The sequence below is a fragment of the Thermobia domestica genome, chromosome 1, assembly GCF_964235325.1.
Source record: "Thermobia domestica chromosome 1, izTheDome1.hap1.1, whole genome shotgun sequence".
Lineage (NCBI taxonomy): Eukaryota > Metazoa > Arthropoda > Insecta > Zygentoma > Lepismatidae > Thermobia > Thermobia domestica.
Window position 1 is genome coordinate 130096106 of NC_137454.1, and position 22276 is coordinate 130118381.

At 36.9% G+C, this 22276-nt stretch overlaps 1 protein-coding gene across 3 annotated transcripts in view; it reads left to right on the forward strand.

The window, feature by feature from the left end:
• Nucleotides 1-22276, forward strand: part of Sec15 (exocyst complex component Sec15) — a 162062-nt gene that overhangs the window by 42689 nt on the left and 97097 nt on the right. The window contains exon 1 of one of the 3 annotated variants that reach the window (XM_081763408.1): nucleotides 9504-9615. The exons of the other annotated variants lie outside the window; for them this stretch is intronic. Coding sequence (XP_081619534.1) covers nucleotides 9542-9615 — 74 coding nt within the window. The 5' untranslated portion in view covers nucleotides 9504-9541. Of the gene's footprint in view, nucleotides 1-9503; nucleotides 9616-22276 lie in introns of those variants that run through there. 3 annotated transcript variants of the gene reach the window in all.

Here is a 22276-nt window from a genome sequence, read left to right on the forward strand (position 1 = left end):
AGATAGTTAAAAAAAGGAAGAAAAGAAAAGAAAGGTAGTTGATATTGACCTATGGCTAAAAGAGCTTAGTTCCACAACTAGGACCGTTAAAATGTGTGGAAAAGGTATATTAATTCAGTCAAATTGTGTTTTACCAGGAAAGTTGTGGGGTAGTTTTGATTTTTTTCATTCTGTATGTTTTTTGGGGTGCTGAATCCGAATCTGAGGTTTGCTAACAAAATTTCGTGACGCAACATCGAAAAAATACAAAAACAAGTGAAAAATATCAGTTTTGGCGGTTTTTTGCTTATAAATAAAAAAAAACTATGAACTTTCCATAAATTACCTCTCTATTAAAACTGAAAGTACATAAAATTTCCTACAAATTTTACTATTTTGTTTTTCTTTTACCGATGACATTATTTAGATCGTATATGTGTGAAGGTACAGAGTATTTTTTATTAAAAATTACTATTATTACATATTATTAAAAAAATACAGTTACATATTGTTCAACTTATTAAATGAACTCCGAAATAGTACAAATTCAGATACAAAAAAGTTGAAAATCCAACGAAAAATCTTTACGTATTGCTATTTTACACATGATTATACAGTACATTATTATATGAGCATAAATTAAATGAGCAGTTGTCGTTTAGATGGTCCTGGCTGAGATTCTTCGAAGGTGGCTGGTTCTGGCACACGTTCGGGTTGTTCTGTCGTCAACGCCTGGGCTCCTTCATCTGGAAAATGAAAGAGATCTTCAGTCTGTTCTCGGTCTCCTTTTTCGGTCTCTTCTTCGTCTATGTCAATGCTGCCTTCTGGGTGCTCTACGTTTTCACACAGCCCTTCGCACGATGTGCAGATTGGGGAGCAATGGAGGCCTGATTTCCTGCAAGTACAATTGCGTTGGCATCCTTTTTTACATTTACAAGAAATGTGCCGGAGTATCGAGTCCGGTGCAGGGTTCAAAGTGGTTAGCACTGGCACGACACATGCCTTGTCTTTTTCTACCTCCACTGGTTCGGGTCTCTTTGTTGCTCGTCGAGTGTGATTTGACCGGATAACCACTACTGCATCTGAAAGTTTACTCTGAATAAATGCTGTGCAGCAGCTTCGGTGGAGGGTAGTGATGCAATGTTGGCTTTACTTTTGTACGATGAAGATACGTATTGCCTGTATCTCAAATCGTTCAGGCTAGTCTCGTGTCCTTTCCCATACAGAGCCATGAGAAACACGTTTCCCGCTCTGATAATCTCGTCTTGATGTGCATGAGGGTCTTTGAAAATATAAATGACTGGTTGCAAGGTATGTTTCTTCTTCAAGACCTTGAGAAACTTCAGATTCCCCTGATTGTAGGAACAATATGTGGTCTGATATGGTTTTGTTAGCGGCAAGATGAGGCTTGTAGAGGGTAGTTAGTGCTCACAACGGGTCGGGTTGAAGACCGACCCGACTCGTGACCCAATCCAATCCGATTGACCCGACCCGAGTAGCCTGACCCGACAACCCGACCCGTTTGAGAGCACTACGTCACGACACTGGGTGAACGCCAAAATGCACTCCCATTAGGAATTAAACCCGGACCACGTGTACCGAAGTCTTACACGTTAACCACTAGCTAGATCAAGCGGGGGATTTGTATATGCATCTTAGCGAATATTCGGCACTTTTGAGGTTTGGCTGTTTCTTTTTATAACATACCAATGTCAGACGTGGAGGATTTTTTTTTTCTTGCTTTAGTTCTATGTGACGAAATTTTTCTTCAAGTGTCAGTGTTCTCACCTGCTCGGAAGGCAGGGGTTCTTCTCGGAAGGTAGTAGCAAGAGTCTCTTGGCGGAGACAAAAGGAAATCGTTTAACTACAATGATAAGGGTTGAGGAAACGGAAGAACACCTGCGATTTTTTCCAACCCTTCAACTTTCATTCCAAAATAGGTTGTTATGATTCCGGGACCCGCGCCACTTTGATTCTTCTTTCTCGGTAATTAAAACGTATTTTACAGTATATATAGTTGCAAGTAAGAAGATACATAATATGAATTTTGTAATTTAAAATTTAAAAATACAGTATGGTAATTAATTATAAAGTACTAATTTTATTTCATCACTTTCAGCCCAACAAATGAAATTCAAACATTTCGCACCCTGGGTCTTGGTCATCAATACTGCGTCTTATCCTTTGTCTTGCAGTAAAGTCTTGGTCCTGCATTTCGTAGTCTTGGTGGTCTTTCATGCTATACAAGAGCCAAGAATGCTCGCCTCATCGGTACAAATGAAAACCAAGTGTGATTTTGATTATGGTCTTTTATACTTTACGGAAAGCAAGAAAATATGTTCATCGTTACTTGGTGATCACCAAAACAAGGCCAAGAGCAAGATTACTATGCACTTCGTCTTGCATATCCAATCTTTATCTTGTTCTTGTATAGATGTTCTTGGGCTTGGTGAAATAAAATGAAATATTCAGTTTAAGGTCCCTCGATTCTGCACCGAGGCTAAGGGAGATGGTGACCAGCAGAAATGAATGAAACGGTGGAATGAAGAAATTGGGAGGAAACAGGAGAACCCCGAGAAAACCCACTACACGGCGTTTCTCCACAACAGGGTCCACTTAGCACAAGCTGGGATCGAACCATGGACACCACGCACCAGAGATGAATTCTCTACCACTGAGCCACCGCGGCCCCGCTTGGGCTTGGTCATCCATATCCAATCTTTCTTTTGGCCTTGATTAAACAACTTCTAGTGTTGTTCTAAATCCAGACTCCATATTGGCGTAGATATTAATATTACAGTCGATTGGTAAAATCAATCTTCCACATTTAAAAGTACACACAAGTACAAAAATAAACATTTACCATAAAAACACTAGCTGCAAGTGTTCAAAATAGATTTATGGTTTCTATAAAATCAATTGAAAATTGCTATTTTTAATTAGGCAGCTAGTGAAAAACAGCAGTTTCTACTCCAGCCGAGTTTAAGCTCAACCTAAACTCAGTTGACCAAAGTGAACTGACCCGAGTGGCCCGACCCGAGCTGACCCGATTGATCCGACCCGACAACCCAACCGAGCTTACCCGACCCAAGTTGATCCGACCCGACCCGTTTGAGAGCACTAGTAGAGGGTTACAGGTGGCTTTCCTTTACCTGGTTTCAAAAAGAAGACATTCTTTAAATCAGGGCTACACAGGCCAATGAAAATCACCAAAAGGTCGATATCTTCACCCACCACTGTCGCATATTCATTTGACGGGCCCAACATAAGAGCTGTTCTGATAATTAGGATATCAGCATCCTCCACAGCTTGCTGTGAATCAATTTCTGCATCATCAAATTTTCCAATTAGCATAGATATCAACCAGCTCTTGTTCTTGAGAGTTTGCAAGGAAACTCTCCTGCGAGACAGTGGGAACCATCGATTCTGTAAATGATATTGCTGCTGATTGTTGTATTTGCTCTTCTTAATCGTACTGTGCATTTGGTGCTTTCACAAGCTTCGTCAGGATAACCATCGAAAATGACAACGACATTTGATTTTTAGTTTGACTTGCCATATGATACATAATTGCTGCAAATTTCAGGATATGTCTGACCGTGGTGCCAATTGACCCGATGTAACAAAACCCTTCGTCGGTTATGTATTTTGTACCCTTCAAACCCACCTGTTGAGTCGTGCAAAAGCCCTGTACAAGCTCGATTTTATTCCTTTCCTCATCCCATGCTCATTGAAAGGAGAGAGCGGGTAAGGTAAGTTCGTAACGCAAAAATTCTCGCAGCTCTTCATCTGAATGTTTCACGATGGTCATTCGTTTGAAGAGTGTGCTGAATAGAACTGTTCATGATTGCAAGAGGCTGAACTCTTTCGCTTCGTTTGAATTTTACAGTTTGAAAATCACCACCAACAATGCGCTGTATACCTTTCAAGCCCATCTCCTTGAACAAGTGGCAGTTGTCCAAGTTTAACGTCTCACGTATGAACCGAGGCTAAGGGAGACTTTGATGATGATGAGAAATGAATGAAATGGTGGAATGAAGAAAGTGGGAGAGCCCCGAGAAAACCCACGCACACGGTGTTTGTCCACCACAAAGCCCACTTGGCGCCATCTGAGATCGAACCAGGGACCCCACGCACCAGAGGTTAGCGCTCTAGCACTGAGCCACCGCGGCCTAATCGAGGGAAAGAGGACTTATAAAACGAGATGGGTCATTTATAAAATCATATGGGCAGGGAGGATATAATAAATAAAATGAAAGTGTACAAAACAGAATTATATTTGCACGGAATTTAAATATGTGATTTTGATTTTATGTATTTATTTATTTTGTACTACTGAAGACTGCATAACAGTTCAGGTAGCGCATGAGCCCGAACGGTTCGTCGGAGAAAAACTAAATAGTACAATTTATAGGAAATTTTGTGTACTTTCATTTTGAATAAGGAGCTTATTAATAAAAAGTTGATAGTTTCCGACTTATAAGCAAAAAACCGCCAAAAATTGAGATTTTTTTACTTGTTTTTTGCATTTTTTCGATGTTGTATCACGAAATTTTGTTAGCAAACCTCAGATTCGGATTCAGCTCCCCCTCCCCCCCAAAAAAAAACAGAATGAAAGAAACAAAAATACCCCACAACTTTTCAGCTAGGGACCATTTTGAGCACAAGTTGACTGTATTATATTGCAACATACATTATTTCGAACATGAGAAACCGTGAAGTGGCAGTCAATATAAGCGTAAAGGAATCATACATATATATATATATATATATATATATATATATATATATATATATATATATATATATATATATATACTATCCAGAAACGCATATTTCAGTAATGGGCAATGCGTGCGCAAGGGATTCCCTACAGAAGTAATTCACAGACATGCTCGCATGAGAATTCTCAGGTATGCTTGGATTTTGAGGTGGTTCCAAAACAAGCCCGCAACCAGAGGGGGACTGGGGGGCCTGCCCCCCTAAACTTTTCGTGGCTCCTCCAGACCTTATCACAGAATGCTATTATTAATACAAAAACACAATTTAGCTATTTGCAAGAGAATTTTTAATGACTTGCCCCCCCCCCCCACCAAGCCAACACAATTTAGCTATTTGTAAGAGCATTTTTAAAGACTTGCTCCCCCCCCCCCCAAGCCTCTGTGGCTGGTTGCGGGCCTGTTTCAAAATAGGATAAAGATACAGGAGTGCATACGGAGTGCGTCAGCGGGAAGTCTGAAGTATTAGCGAATGTCAGCTCCATGGTTCCTCGTATTCGGAATAACAGTGGTGCAGTGTATTATTTGACGCTTGTACGTGTTAAAAAATCGTGAAATATACAATGGAACAGAACATCCCAGTATGTTTTATTCTGAAGATGAGAAACTGTGGAGCTGGCGTTAGCTAACACTTCAGACTTCCCGCACTGCTGTAAGGCTTGCCTTTTGCCTAATTTGTAACCACCTTGAATTCCAAGCATATCTGAGAATTCTGTTTGGAGAATGTCCGGGAATTACGCTCTGTAAGGAATCCCTTGCGCACAAGTTGCACAATACTGAAGTATGCATTTTTGGATTAGCGTATGTATGACTTCCTTTATATTGATATGAAATACCACTCCGCAGTGTCTCATGTTCGAAATAATCCGTATTGCAATGTAGCTTCTACGCTTTTGGGCAGCGCTACCTGTGAAACTAAGCCCCCCCCCCCCCGAGGTGCTTATGAACTTTATTATTATTATTATTTTATTGCTATTATTATTATTATTATTATTATTATTATTATTATTATTATTATTATTATTATTATTATTATTAGTGTCAAGAATCACCTTCCAAACATCGATGTTTTGGAACATCCTGTATATCATACGAGTTCAGTCGAACTCATCTGATCTGTTTCAAGCTTGGTATTGTGATAGACGAAGAATTTAGTGTTATGGTATGCAGTTCTTTTGTTTTTTAGTTGTGGGTAATCAAAATCGGAGTTTAGACAGTCCGTTTCGCCCTTAAAAAAAAAAGCATTAATTTGAAACATAAGAAAGTAAATAATAGACAATTGATGAGCTAAGTTATAAATTCAGTTTTGTAGAATTTGCTTTAAAAATAATAATAAAGGACAGTGTTTCTCGATTAGATCACAGGTCGTGGAGTTTGTGGTGGACATCATCTTTTTCGTAGGTTTTCTAGAGGTAATTGTTCTTCCCTCATTCTCATTCCACTAATTCTTTTGTAATAATTCACTTCCATTAATCATCTATCTTTGTTAGCCTTAAGGGTATAACAACAGGACGTGAAACTAGAAATGTTATCAGATTTATATTTGAAATTCTAAAGTAATTTAATTTAAACACATTACAAATTTGTGTCACCCTGTAGTCTTTAATCCATGTTACAATCATAATAATCAACAATAACTGGTGTAATACAGTGTGCGTTGATTCTTTCAATTACGAGTTTAGCTAATAATGTTGACCATCGAATAAGCGTAACTAATATTTCAGGGTCCACTATGTAGCCAAGTGAGAACTTTGCCTTGCACACAGTTCTGAGTTTAGACGCAGCATTTTTCAGCATGGGTGCCGACTGCGTCCTTCCCTCTCCTCAAAGTTTGTTTGGACTATGTATTTGCATTAAAATCCTCATTGATGTCTTGTTAAAGATGATATGTCAAACCTGAATGCCCTCCTCCACCAAAAAGTTGTGCAGAAATCGCTGTCACTGCTTTTCAGCACTCGAGGTTACATGAGAGAATTAGTCCTAGAAGCGACAGTCCTATTAGCGGCAGGAACTTTTATCTGTCCTTTGAGCGACCGATTCATTTGCATTGAGATGATGGAAGATGATATGATTCGTTCTCGTAAGATATGTTTGCCTCTGGCGTTACTAGCTGTGAAACGTATAAGTGCCAGTGATACTGTTCTTAAAATATATTTTCCCGACTAAAACTTATCTTAATTTTGAGTTAGATTTTACATAAAACATATTAAATAACTTAACGAGACAACAGGAATGTTTCCATGAAAAATATTGTCCCTTGTAATTAATTATTGAAAATCCAATTGTAATATCCCCTTTATTCAAAAACTCTGCTTTCTGTACTTAATTTACAGAAAGCTGTTTTAAGCTTGAGGGCAGCATTTCCGCCAGTGGATTTCAATGGTTGTAATTACCATTTTAATCAATGCTTTTGGAGGAAAGCGCAGGATATCGGTTTGGTAAGAGAGTACAAGGAAGAGAATGTGTGCTGCTTTAGCATATTTGCCATCTGTGCATGTTGATTATGGGGCCGCGGTGGCTCAATGGTAGAGCGTTTACCTCTGGTGCATGGGGTCCCGGGTTCAAATCCTGCTCCCACCAAGTGAACTTTGTGGTGTACAAACACCGTGTGCGTGAGTTTCCTTCTGGTTCTCCCGTTTCCTCCCACTTTCTTCATTCCACCGTTTCACTCATTTCTCATCCTCACCGTCTCCTTTAACCTCGCTGGCATAACCATGGGACGTCAAACTCAGATTACATTTCATTTCATTTTACACGTCGATGACGGGTTTGCTTTCTATTCAAGAAAGCTCCCCTATGAATGATAAACTTCAGGAGTTCTATGACTACTTTGTTAATACATGGTTGGAGAATGCTCCTATTGGCGTTGAAATGTGGAACAGTTATCGAAAGAGGCATAGAACAAATAATGCAGTGGAGGGCTGGAATCATAAGTTAATGCTTTGCTAGGAAAACCACATCCGAGCCTCATACATCTAATAACTGCTCTGAAGAACGGAGCTCAGCAAAACTATCTTTTGTATGATAGGAGGGTTCTGAATTTGGAGGAGAAAAGAAGGAAAGAGACATATGTAATGTTAGACCACAGAATATCTTCCATACTCGATGAACACTAGCGTGCACTGGATGTGAATAAGTGTTTGCGGTCCCTTGCGTATGTGCAAAAGCTCCAGTAATAATTTGTCCGTGTGTATGTGATAATTTTGACAAAGCTAGTCAGCATATATTAATAAGTGTGACTGGAAAAACTGTGTCTGTATATTTTATAATTTTGACAAAGACTGTTTACCGTGGTTTTCTGTGTTATCGTTACAGGAAGCTAGTTAACTGTACAATGTAATGTATGTGTAAGATATATTTTAGATAAAAACTGCTTCCTATAAGTTGAAAATTTTGACAAGGAAAGGAGGTGTCACATGTGTATGTAGAAGTGATTTTGACAGAAGACTGCTCAGTATAAGTTCCTAAGTATGATAAAGGCAGTTGCTTATGTGTGTGTGTGTATTAAGAGATTATATACTTTGACAAATCTTACTTTCCGCCAACTTTTAAACGCTAACGCCATGTCTAATACATTGCCAGTCCCAAGCCTGGATCAAGTGTGAGGGCTAGTTAAGGAAAAATATACATCATATTCTTTAATAGTTTGTTAGTAATACTTGTATGCAATGCTTATTAAAGAAACCTTTATACTTATGAATGTAAGGGTAAAGTAAAGGGTGTTTGTTAACAATGGTTTATGTTCAGATGTTTATTTGTAAAGGTATGTAAAGTAAGGGAAGGGACTGAGGGTGTATGTTTTTTGTAATTGTGATACGGCTAGAAGAAATGAGACCTCTAGGAATGTAAATTTTTCATAGCACATTTTGTTAGGGTCTAAATCACACTAGCGTGAAACAAGTTAAAGAAGAGGGAAACTTATGTTCTTCCATTATCTTAATATGAACGAATCGGTGACTCATAGGCCAGTTAGTAGATTGAGTCGGTCGCTTATAGGACAGTTACCAGTTCCTGTCGCACATAGGACTGTCGCAAGTAGGACGGCACCACATGAGATATAGATTTACAGTTTAACATGAAATTCGAACGATATGTATTCGAATCGAGAATAGAACCCGACAAAGATCGGTTTCTGTTCAGAATTGCAGTCTCAATAGACTTTTAGGAATTATTTTTAAATATGTGATTCCGAGACAACCATCGTTCATACGCATAAGTTGATGCTTAGTGGTAATAACAGCGTAGACGTTAAATGAACAAACTCGAAAATGCATTTTTCTTAGAGCAAACACGTTAAAATTACAAGGAGACTTGATGGTGTTAGTGCCATGCTTAATCTTTGATGGGCGGTTTCCTATCTTTTTAAAGCAAGGAGGCAGAACTATAATAAACAGTTACAATAATACGTATTTTTGGAGAGGCCTATATGATATTATTTAACATGAGTTCTTTGACGATGGTATTGACTGTAGAGGCATTCAAAATGGAATCATCTCTGTACGTGAAGATAATGCAATTAAAGTCAGTGCATACAATCTTTCGTTGAAAGCTATCTGAATGTAATTAATAGGTTTGGGTGCATCCAAGATGACAGCTGTTTGTGTCAGTGGTGGGCGTTGAATTCACGTGTACGTGTACGTTTGTCTGTTCGTGATAGTGAAAGGGTCACGTGGTTTTGAATACTGGAAGAGGGAGGAAGTAATTGACTTCCGGAACGCCGGCGGATCCCGAACCGCTGTCATTTGTATGGAGGGAATTCATCTAGTTTTCATCGTCTACGCGCGATGGAGTGTGCGAATAATGAAATCGAGGAATTCGAGCAAGAGTTTACAAAATTTCCTTTCGGATTAGATATTTTGTAAGTGAACTGCTGCGTGACGTAGTGGTTGCATTGTTTACTGTAGAATAATAGAATTAATCTGCCGTGTATTGCCTGAAACTAAACGACTGCTAATTTAAATTGTCTTGAACGACATGCTTGTTCCGTGACTACCTATATTGAGTTGTGCAGACGTAAAAGTGTTTATCATACATTTTTTTTTTGTGTGTGTGTGTGTATGTGGTGGTAATTGTGTAGGAAGATCGTAAATATCGTGACGTTACAGAAACAGAGATATATGGGAGATATATTGTGTATGGTATGAAGCAAAGTTATTAAATGTCAAGAGACTTTCACAGTTGTATTCTGAAGTTCTGTGCTCGTGAAAATACTTTTGTAGCAACAATGTCCGTTAACTAATGATCATTTTTCATTTTGCTGTTTGATAATCTAGAAGAATGGTTTTATGATTATTTAAATTAGTGAGCGAAAATTTACTAAAACTTCGCGTTGATTCGAAAAAGTTGAAAATAATAATAATAATAATAATAATAATAATAATAATAATAATAATAATAATAATAATAATAATCATCATCATCATCATCATCAGCGTAACACTTTACATAATTTCAGAAATTTGCTATTGCTCAGACTTTTTTGCGTTGGTGGATATACGTAATTTACCTATCGGTACTTGTTAGTTTTTATTATTATTATTATTATTAAATAAGAAACTACGAAATTACATTGAAATATGCGGGATATAATTTAGGACAGTTTCACTCCCATTATGACAAGTGGAACAGCTTCCTTGTTTTCATAAGAAGGTAGTGAAGAATGAGCGAATATTAATGTGATAATACGGCACGTGATTTCATAAGAAGGTAGTGAAGAATGAGCGAATATTAATGTGATAATACGGCACGTGATAACCGTATGCTGAAAATTTCCAAAGAAGATAGCACTTTCTGATAAAACGTTTATAGGCCCCTATGGATTATTAATATAATTCATATATCGGCAGTTTGAATTTGTGAGATCCGCGCTTACTCAATGATACTACAAAATACAATTCTTTACTTTCCCCTCTTATGCTTTTCGCCACCTTTTTCCAACTCTTTTGCTTTGATAACACAGCCCTCATTTCTTCTTATGATGTGGCCATACCATCTAATTTCGGAGCATGAGAGGCAGGTTTTATTTATTTATTTATTTTTTAAAAGAAGTAAAGTAAAAGAACCCTAATTTACCTCAAGATGCTTAGTTATAATTTTATTTACACCATGTACATAATGCGATTATTTGCACAATATTTAAGTTATAAGTTAATATGATTGTTGCCAGGAAACCAACTATGATGGCTTAGATTGTTTTTTTAGCTGTTTTTTTTTACTAGAGGAGGTAGTTGAACTTATAGGTAAAAGTTTTTTTTCTTTTTTTTACATGGCTAATTCAAAATCACTCTTGATGTCTCGGCTGCCTCCGTATTTTTTTTCTCCTCTCTGTCAGCCTTAATTCCATTATATTGTCCAATGCTATCAGTTAACTTTATATTAAAGACTTGATTTTTTTTTTTGTAATTAAAAGGTCTTTTTATATTCATTGTCCCTTAGGACAAGTCAGTTATAAGCAAAAAAAAAAAAAACATATTAATGGTTCCTCTTTTTTTCTCATTAAATCTGTTTTTAACACACTATTTTGGTGTGTCGGGGGCGCGGTGGCTCAGTGGTAGAGCGTTCACCTCCGATACTTGGGGTCCCTGGTTCGATCCCAGCCCCCGCCAAGTGAGCTATGTGGTGGACAAACACCGTGTCCGTGGGTTTTCTCGGGGTTCTCCCGTTTCCTCGCACTTTCTTCATTCCACCATTTCATTCATTATTCATCATCACCGTCTCCTTTAGCCTAACCGGCATAAGCGTGGGACGTAAAACTCAAAGATTTCATTTCATTTTCTGTATGTCGGTGGAGCGTCTTGCCCGCCCCTGTGGGAAAATCTGAATTGACGCTACTGGTTGGTGAGGAGAGGTTAGTAGAATACGAATACATTATTTAGTTATTTAAAAAAATGAACATGTCTAGGATTAATTTTGAACCAGGAAAAGAAAGTCTGTCTTGAACCACCTGACCGATCTCTATCAAATTTTCAGCATAGATGACGTTCGTGCCTTGAAAGTTTCGTGTATATATATATATATATATATATATATATATATATATATATATATATATATATATATTTACTTTGACGGGAAACCTAGGGGAGAGGAAGGGAGATTAATATATAAAAATTCAATCATTCAGACAACAATAGGACGTGCGGATTTGTTAGTATATTTAATGTAGCAATCTGTTTTTCTGATCCAAAACTATAGAAGCGAAGAAGATAAAGATATTTTCACATCATATTATGCGAATTGTGGTATAGCGCCTTATCAAATTACTTAAGACCAGATTTGTTGCAGTTTTCTTTCTTTTTACTTTATATATATACTGTCAATAGAGTTAACGGCGTAATCATAAGTGTTAGCACAGCTTTCAGTACCGTAGAAAACAGGAAATATGTGTAAATCTGCCTTTATACAATATTCCGTGTAATTTAAAAATTTATGGTAAATATATACAGGATTGCGGACCAAGACAAAATTATATCTTTCTTGGGGGAGGGGTTACTTTCTCTTATGAGGCGACGAATCGTGAAATGTGCGTAAGTCAGAATCCTGCGTTCTGTTTTGGGCATCCTTCTTTTGTCTAGACCAGTTATAGGACCTGAGCTACGAATATTTGAAAAAGATAAAAAGAAAGAAAAATCAGCCAGTACCGGCTTTAATATTGCAGAATGAGCTTGATAAAGGAAATAATTTCACAGTTAAAACGTCAAGACTTGATTCAGGTATATTATTGTGGCCAGCTACATTCTACCTGCAACGCAAAAAGATAAAAAAAAAAAAAAGTTTCATTTCAGAGTATGAAACTACGGTAGATTTCCAAAATATGCGAATTCTGTACTCAAAGTAGTATAACTACTGGTTGCAATAAAGGAATAAGATCAAAAAAGAAGCGCGTTCCTCGAACACTGAATCCATATTCAAAAAAACATTACTCGCTCTCTCTTACCGGTTTTGCTCTATGAAAATAAGTATTGAGACCGGAAGTACTAGTACATTGCATCCACTTCAAGTCTTGGTAGTGTTGTGAATGATGATGATTACATTCTCTTGAGACGGTGAATAGATTGCTTAATACCGTTTGTCTCTATCTGTTACCATTTTTGCCTCATGACTATGAACGCTGAAACCGCAAACGGTTGATTTCTATAACTTCCGATTTGAATCGAGGATTGACGGAGAAAATTGGACCTATAATTGGGACGCTGAATCGATTTCATAAAACAACTTCTCGACATCTCTGACGGTTTCTGCTCTATGAAAATCAATGAAGAAACCGGGAATACTAGTAAATTTCAGTCTTATCGGGTTCCGTGTAAAGTCTTCTAACCAGGGAACTGTACGAATCGGGCACTCGAGTTGCCGGACGAGGTGCATCACATGTGAAAGAGGATGAAAAAAGATGTCCATATGCAAAATTGTAGCGGCTGAGGGCAACATGGACGAGCGTGAGAGGCGGAAGAAGTGGGGCCTACAGTGGGACTTAATAACACAGAAATATGCAGAATCACACGTTTCGCTCCCGAATGGTGAAAGAAATGCATGTCAAATATATAGGAAGTGGAGCATGAGAAAAGGTGCTATATTGTGGGGGATATGAACATCATGGGCGCCATCTTGAAAGTAGCCATCTTGAATTTGAATTCAAAATGTTAAATGAAAAGTGGGGCATGTGGTATATCAATTAAGACTGAAATTTTACCAGAAATTCACTGGTGTGAATAATTTTATAGTTTCTTTATTGTGAGTTGAGAAACACGAACATGCAACAACGTCTGGAGGGGATATATGGACATAGGCAACATAACCAATGTTTCATTTGAGTCCTGTTAAGGTACAAGTAAATTGCCCAGCAAAGAATACATGACAAAAAGATATACTATACGCATATGACAATGATCGTGTGGAAAACCATATTATCTAAACCATTCGCAGAATGTAGTTACTTTATGCACCTCTATAAGAAGAGTACAAAAACTGTGTTCACATGCAATTCACTGGGAATGTTGCAGGGGATAAAGATTGCTGTCTGTGTGTGAACAATATACGTACTTGCCTAAAACACTCATTTTCAATTTCGTGCTTCCATTAAGCATGCCTTCTACGTAGCTGGATATCTTGAAGAACATCCGTGAAAATTCCAAACTCAAATGACCTATTGTTTTGATTCTGACATAGCAGCAGATTGTCAGGAAGATCAGTGTACTAATCCCAGCTTCGTCAGGTGTGCACACTGCGAAAATGTCTTTTGCTTCCAGCACATTCTTATCGACACCCTCCACATCAACTGTGTTTCATAGACTGGTACGGTATCTTTTTGATCCTATATTTACTTGTAATTGCCTATGTTATGATTCATGTTTTGTATTTCAAACGACTCATCGTGTAATGAAACGTGTTTTAGGCAAGTACGTATATTGTTCACACACAGACAGCAATCTTTATCCCCTGCAACATTCCCAGTGAATTGCATGTGAACACACTTTTTGTACTCTTCTTATAGAGGTGCATCCAGTGACTATATTCTGCGAATGGTTTAGATAATATGGTTTTCCACACGATTATTGTCATATACGTATAGTATATCTTTTTGTCATGTATTCTTTGCTGGGCAATTTACTTGTACCTTAACAGGACTTAAATGAAACATTGGTTATGTTGCCTATGTCCATATATCCCCTCCAGACGTTGTTGCATGTTCGTATTTTTCAACTCGCAATAAAGAAACTGTAAAATTATTCACACCAATGAATTTCTGGTAAAATTTCAGTCTTAATTGATATACCACATGCCCCACTTTTCATTTAACATTTTGAATTCAAATTCAAGATGGCTACTTTCAAGATGGCGCCTATGATGTTCATATCCCCCACAATATAGCACCTCTTCTCATGCTCCACTTCTTATATATTTGACATGCATTTCTTTCACCATTCGGGAGCGAAACGTGTGATTCTGCATATTTCTGTGTTATTAAGTCCCACTGTAGGCCCCACTTCTTCCGCCTCTCACGCTCGTCCATGTTGCCCTCAGCCGCTACAATTTTGCATATGGATATCTTTTTACATCCTCTTTCGCATGTGATGCACCTCGTCCGGCAACTCGAGTGCCCGATTCGTGCAGTTCCCTGGTAAGTAAAGTCTTTAGAAAAATTTAAATTTTCCATTTCTTGTAACTTTGTTCTTTCATTCATTCGAAATACATATTACCATGATCATAGTATTTGACGCTAAGATACAAATGATGCGCATTGCACCATTTATGCCATTTGAGTTACTAGAGATCTGCAAAATGTTGATGTTAGTGATACTGTATTGTCTTTTGTTACACTGAATAATGTATGTGGTATTGTGGTTTTATTTAATATCTAAATTAGAAATAGGTAATACCTTAGATAGTGCAATTTAAGAAAATACAACTTTATTTTACGTTGACAACATTGCTTGTTTATCTAGTGGTATTGCAGAATATTTTGAAGAATTTTTCCTTCAGTATTTCACACAATATGGTACAAAATTTTAGCATTTTTAATATATAAGCTTTATATATATAGGCGCGGATCCAAGGGAAGAGCTATAGAGGCTATATCCCCCCTTAACGCTCAGGTATACACTGAATAAAATAAGCTTCAATCCTGCTTTACATTGGATAAAGAGACAAAGTAAGGTTTAACCCCTCCCTTGATCATATCTTGGATCCGCACCTGTATATATATATATATATATATATATATATATATATATATATATATATATATAAAGAAAGAAAGAAACAAAGAAAGAAAGAAGATTATATACAACAGCAGTGGATTTTGTTTCGGCAGAGGCTTGAGGAACGAGTAAGAAACATTTGTATTGTACGTGCAATGCGGAAAAATGATCACAAATTTATTTCGGGAGGGGCTTGAGTCCGATACCTGTCCCCTAAATACGCCACTGTAGATCAGTCAATCGTTCCCGTATTATCTGACACAACAACGAAACAAATTTTGAGTAAAGGCAAAATAGCTATCAATATTCGAGACGAGACCGAGACTTTCGAGACTGACCAAGGTCTCGTCTCGATTTGTAGAGGTCTGTCTCGGTATGTAAAAGTCCGTCTCGATACCATCCCTAGATCGCTTGGGACACGGAATCGATTGCTAAAAAGCTCGCTGTTATCGTTATTGTTCCATGGCGACTAACGTTGAAACCGGAAACGGTTGATTTCTGCTCTTCCGGTTTGAATTGAATATTTTCTTAGGACGCCGAATCAATTGCATAAAAACCGTTATTCGCTATCTAGTATAATTGTTCTATGGTAATTAACGTTGAAACAAGAAACGGTTAACCTTCTATTCAGAAGCTGGAAGTGGTAAATATTAACGAAGAAAATAAATTCTATTCTTGAGACGCTGGATAGATTGCAAAATACCTCTTAGTAATTTTTTTTTCCGTTTTTGCTCTATGAAAATAAAAAATGAACCACTTCATATCGCTTCAGGTTTGCATAGATCGTTAATGGAACAAATGAGGCCTATTCTTGGGATGCTAAATCAATTATAGAAAACTGCTTTTCGGTATCTTTTACCATTTTTGGTATATGGAATCAGTATTAAAACCAGAAGTAATAGTAAATTTGAACCACTTCCGGTTTCGGTAGTGTTGTGGGTAGTAATGATGTGTGTTAAGACGGTGAATCATTTGCAAAAAGTACTTCTTGCAATCTGATACCGTTTTCATTCTACGGCGAAAAACACTGAAACCGGAAGTAGCTAATGTCAACCACTTGCGGTTTTAATAGAACGGAGGGGATTAAACATATTCTTGAGACGTTGAATCGATTGTAGAAAACCACTTCTCGATATCTTTTACCATTTTCTTTCTATGGAAATTAGTATTGAAATTGAAATAATAGTTAATTTGAACTACCTTAGGTTTCGGTAGAGAGTTGTGGGTAGTGATGATATGATGATGTCTTAAAATATTGAAACATAGCAAGAAAACAGCTTTTGTTCTACGGCTAAAATTTTGAAACCGAAAATGGGTAATTTAGCCTCTTCTGGTTTGAATATAGAGTTAACGAAGGAGAGTAAACCTGTTCTTCGAACGCTGAATCAGTTGAAAAAAAAAAAAAAAAAAACGCTTCTCGATTGCTTGCCGTTTTGCTCTGATACCTGTTGATAAACAGACGGACGGATATAGTCCTTCTGTAAGATTTCTGACATATATAGCATAGCTTGGAAGTCTAAAACGGAGGAAACGTTATTTTGTTTCCACCGAGTTAGGATATCTTGTCATCATAAAATATAGTGCCTTATTGCCTTTGAAAGTTTAGTATAAATTGTATTTGCTCTGATTGATCTTACAATATAATGTCCAATAACCGTGCAGTTTGAAAAAAAGAGCATAACAGATCTTCGTCGATAGTTGTTTCTCTTGTTCAGCAAGGTACTTACATACAGTGGCTCAATAAAGAAGTCGGACATATACATATTCACACATTCCAAGAGAGAATAGACATTCCAAGAGTATGCTTCAGAGAACAAAATATATATTTCAATTACTCTATGTTATTTACTTACGGAAAATAGAAATATCATTAACAAAACTCAATTTCATGACTATAACAAATACCAAAAAGTGAAAATACAGCTAAAATCCATGTCAAAAAAGAACTCGGACAGGTAGCACCACTCTCTTTCTTTCTGGGCTTAATAGGGGAATTTCCAAGAGTTTGTCTACTTGACAGTTTCAGGTGTCCAAGTGAAACGAGTTGAAGCCACACTGTTCGTGCGTAGGTAAAACTGTGTGTTTAAAATTTAAAATGGGAAGTCAACTTGGGCAAACTTCTTTAGCAATAAGAGCACTTATTTTAAAATATTATAAAGAGGGAAAATCAGTTTGTGCTACTGTAGAAATAGTAAATAGGTCACACTCCAAAGTTTATGACATTATTAGACGTTTTAAATCAACAAAATCATTGGAAAATAAACCAAAAAGTGGTAGACCTAGAGTGTTCTCAAAGTCAGATAAGCGATGGATTGTACTATAGCTTAATAAATACTCCAAGATAAGTGTCCTAAACTGGCCAGATAACTATCAGAACATCTTAATAAAAGAGTGCATCCCGAAACGATAAGATTGGTTTTAAGAAGAAGCAATTTACATGGAAGAGCAGCCCGTAGAAAACCATTCGTGAGCAAGTGCAATAGACAAAAATGACTTAGTTTTGCAAAAACTTATAAAAATAAAGATTTTTCGTTTAGGAGCACTCTGTTATTCGCGGAGTAAAGCAAATTTAATTTGTTCCGCTTAGATGATCAATGTTATATCTGGCGAAAACCTAATGAAGAATTCCGACAGCGTAATCTACGATCCACTGTGGAAAGTGGAGATGGCTGAGTAATGGTTTGAAGCTGTATGTCCGGTGCTGTTCCAGGTAAACTGTGTGTAATCGATGGAATTATGAACCAAACGAAGTATTTAAACATTCTTAAGCAAAATTTGGTACAAAGTGCTGAAACATTGGGAATAACAGGGAACTTCGAGTACTACCAGGATAACGATCCCAACCACAAAGCACTCAATGTGCGCTTTTAACTCCTGTATAATTATCCGCATGTGCTGGAAACACCTCAGCAATCTCCTGATATTAACTTTATTGAGCACTTATGAGCTCATTTGGAAAACCAGTTAAAATATCATACTATTAGAACAAAGGAAGACTTGAAATCAGCACTTCAGACTGAATGGGCAAAAAATTATCCTTCCTTCAGCACAAAATTTGTAAAATTGATGCCCGGAAGATTGAAAGCGATCGCGAAAAATAAAGGATTGACAACAAAATATTAAAAATATCTAATAACAGTCTAAAATTTTGTTAAACACCGTGTGCGTGGGTTTTCTCGGGGTTCTCCCGTTTCCTCCCACTTTCTTCATTCCACCATTTCATTCATCACTCATCATCACCGTCTCCTTTAGCCTAAACGGCATAACCGTGGGACGTAAAAACTCAAAGATTTCATTTTCATTTCTAAAATTTTGTTAGAAATAAAGTGTCCGAGTTCTTTTTTGACATGGATTTACGCCATGTTTTCACTTTTGGTATTTTTTATAGTCATCAAATTGAGTTTTGTCATTGATGTTTCTATTTTTCAGAAGGAAATAATACAGAGTAATTAAAATATATTTTTTGTTCTTTGAAGAATACTCTTGGAATGTTTATTCTTTCTTGCAATGTGTAAGTATGTATATGTCCGACTTCTTTATTGAGCCACTGTACATCGCACAGTGGTAGGTAATGCCTAAAACGTGGCCAAAAATGGAAAGTTGCTATCTGGTTATTTTTAAGTATCAGGTTCGCTACAGCAACAATTAGTCTCCTAAGCTTCACCCATGGAAACGGCCAGCCGTTTATACCTGAGCTAGTATTGAAAGTCAAAGTGAACCTACTTTTGTGTATATCGTAATACCTAATGCGCGCGAGAAATATAGATCGAGTTTCATATGAAATAGTTCATTGTATACTTTTCCGATCTATTTAAATCAAAATAGACGTTGTTCCGGGAGGCATGTAAAGGATTTTAAGACCATATATTAATTATAATACACTAGTTATTATACATTTATTTTCATTAATGTTTATATCAAAAAATGTTTGAGATTATTTCAAAGTGAATTAAAACCTGAACTCAAAAGTTATATATGACGCCCCATTCCGCTAAAATTTTGTATTAGCGCATAATCTATGATCAATTTACTACAAGAATGTGATAAGAACAGCTGCGCTTAGCTGCGCTTTTTTTTTTTTTTTTTTTTTGTACGTTGCGATTGAATAAAAGGTTGCAGTTAAAGAATATTTAAGTATTTTGTTAAACAAAAAGTAAAAAACAGACCTAAAATTATTATAAAACAAGTGAAAATGATGTTTACAAGGTACATCCAAAAAGATAGTGAAAGGCAACAAATAAAAAAGGAGAAAAATACTTCCATATAACATAGAAAAGGATAGTCGATGTGTGCATATTTTAATTTCCATTATTTTATAATTCATAGAAATATATACAATAAATTGAATTGAATACTGGTAAATAATTTAGTAATACAAAAAGTGATTATTTGACAATATTAATTATATTAATTTTAGGTTCAAAAGATGAGATCATCCAATTATATATATATAAAAACAAGTTTTGACGAAAGACCATTTGAAAAGCGATCTACAAATCATAATTGAAAATTTGGAACATCACCTCTCTTCAAGGAGTGGTCGTTGTATTAAAATATGTGACGATATGAAGACAGGCATCGCATCTTTATTTTACAGAATGAGGGACAAATATCAAGAGCCAAATAGAAAGGATAAGTGAGTTTTTTCTTACAGGAATAATGAATGGCTAAGTGTTATGCTATCCAAGGAAATATAAAGATCGACCACCTTCCTCAGAATTTTTATCTTTGAGGGAATGTTCAAAGCTAAGAACTGAAGAAATTCGCAATAATAATTACGTTAAAACATTTGCTTACGCTAACCAAATGAGTATTCGCCCTTCCGGAAAATTGAGTGCTTCAGAAGTTGTCAGACGTTTTATCTTCAACTCCATTGAGAGCGGAGAAGTACAAGGTGTTTGAAAAAGAACTCCCTAGTTTTAAGTATAAATTTAATTGGGAAATGAATGAAAACTTATATCAATGAGTACATATCATGAAAGAGAATTCCTTCAAGTTTTGTTGAATGTTGGTAGACTTCAACGTGGGATCCATTTGTGCCCCTGCACATGTCGAGACGATATTCCACTTCTCGCCACGCATTCACCAACATTTCAGGCGTAACTGCCCCAACCGCCGCGACGATTCTTGCTGTAGGTGATTCACCACCATACTGACGTCTAAAATTACGTTGCACTGTTATAACTGACTCAGTTTTCACAAGCCAAATAACGCACTGCGCTTTCTGTTGGGGAGTACACATTGTTGCTGAGTTGCTCTGCACTGCACGGCTGCCTGGGCTGAACTGAGCAAACAGAGGAAATAAACAGCACTGGTGCTGTCTCAAGGTCAAGCCGACCTGCCAGCTGCAGAGGAGCCAAACTTGGAGAGTCGATGAATCAAACACCATAAACTAAAGACTGTGACAAACATATTGGCATTTCAGCTAAACGAATAAAACGCAAACTGGCGCGGCGTTGCCAAGTGGTAAAGGGTGTGGCTATGGCTAAGCAAACAAACTACAGCGCGATCAGCTGGCAGGGGATAGACGTGGATGTGTACAAAATAAACGTAGCAACATCGCTGGACTCTCATTTGCTATCAGCATTTAAAGGGAACATGGAGCGCAGCCTTCAAATGCCAAGATGTTTGTCACGCCGTTTAGAATAGTGTATGTCACTTTGTACAGATGCTAGGACACATTAAAACTAGGGAGTTCTTTTTCAAACACACTATATATGAAAGCTGTGACATCAATGTCTTCACACACTGACGTGTATACCAATGATGAAGAGCTAGCTCTTTTTCGTAATATGGGAATATCAAGAAGAAAATACCTAACGTTGGAAAACAGGGCACTTACAAAAGGCTTTAAATTGTACCCATATATGTCAATGTATTAATTTGATTCGCCATATTGGATCCATCATATTCAGTTTTTCCATTTTGATATCAAATTTGTATTCAGTGATGTGAAAACCGCTAGTATAAAATTTTTGTTACCTTATTCTACTTTTTCTCAAAATTTGATCCGCCATATTGGAGCCGCCATTTTGAAGGTTTCAATTTGGATATCAAGTTCATGATCAGTGAAGTCAAAAACCACAGCATGCCCATTTTTGTGCACTTTGAAAGAGATTTGTAATTTTAGCCATGTTTTTAGCATTTCGTACCACTGTGCGTCGTAAGGGTCATATGACATTTAAATTTGGCATAGAAATTGTTCTGGTTGGGTAAGCAGAATGCAATAGTGATTTGTCATTAGTTACTGAAGTGGTAATTAAGAATTGCATGCCATCAGTCACTGGTTATGGTGAGACTATTTTTTTTTCTTGCTCCGAGTCCCACGACCTTGACCAGCACACTTTATTTAATGCTAGTGTTCTGAAGTAATTTAAGTAATAAAACATTATTATGTGCAATGCCATATCAAAAGATAATTAAAGGAGAATTCAGTTGACGCAATTTCGAAGATCCCAACAGTAAGTAACACAGTTTTCATGCTGACCAAGCGAAGAAAGCCCATTAGAATATCAACCTCAACATTGGATATCGAGGAATGAAACTCTGTGTCGATTTGCGTTGCTGAAGTTGCTTTCATTTCTTGTCTCTGATAAACTTATATGATTTTTCCACATACAGTAGTAATGTCGATAATGATGTTTCCGGATTGTAATATACACCTGGTGTAGCCACATGGTAGTGTTCGTGCATTCAGATGAGTTGTCCCAGTTTCATTTCTGGATAGAGTAGAATTTTAAGTGTCAATACAGAGTCGTGAGATAATCAATGGGCTACTGAAATCATTAATTCCGTGTTCTTAGGAGTCCAGAGTCGATGTGT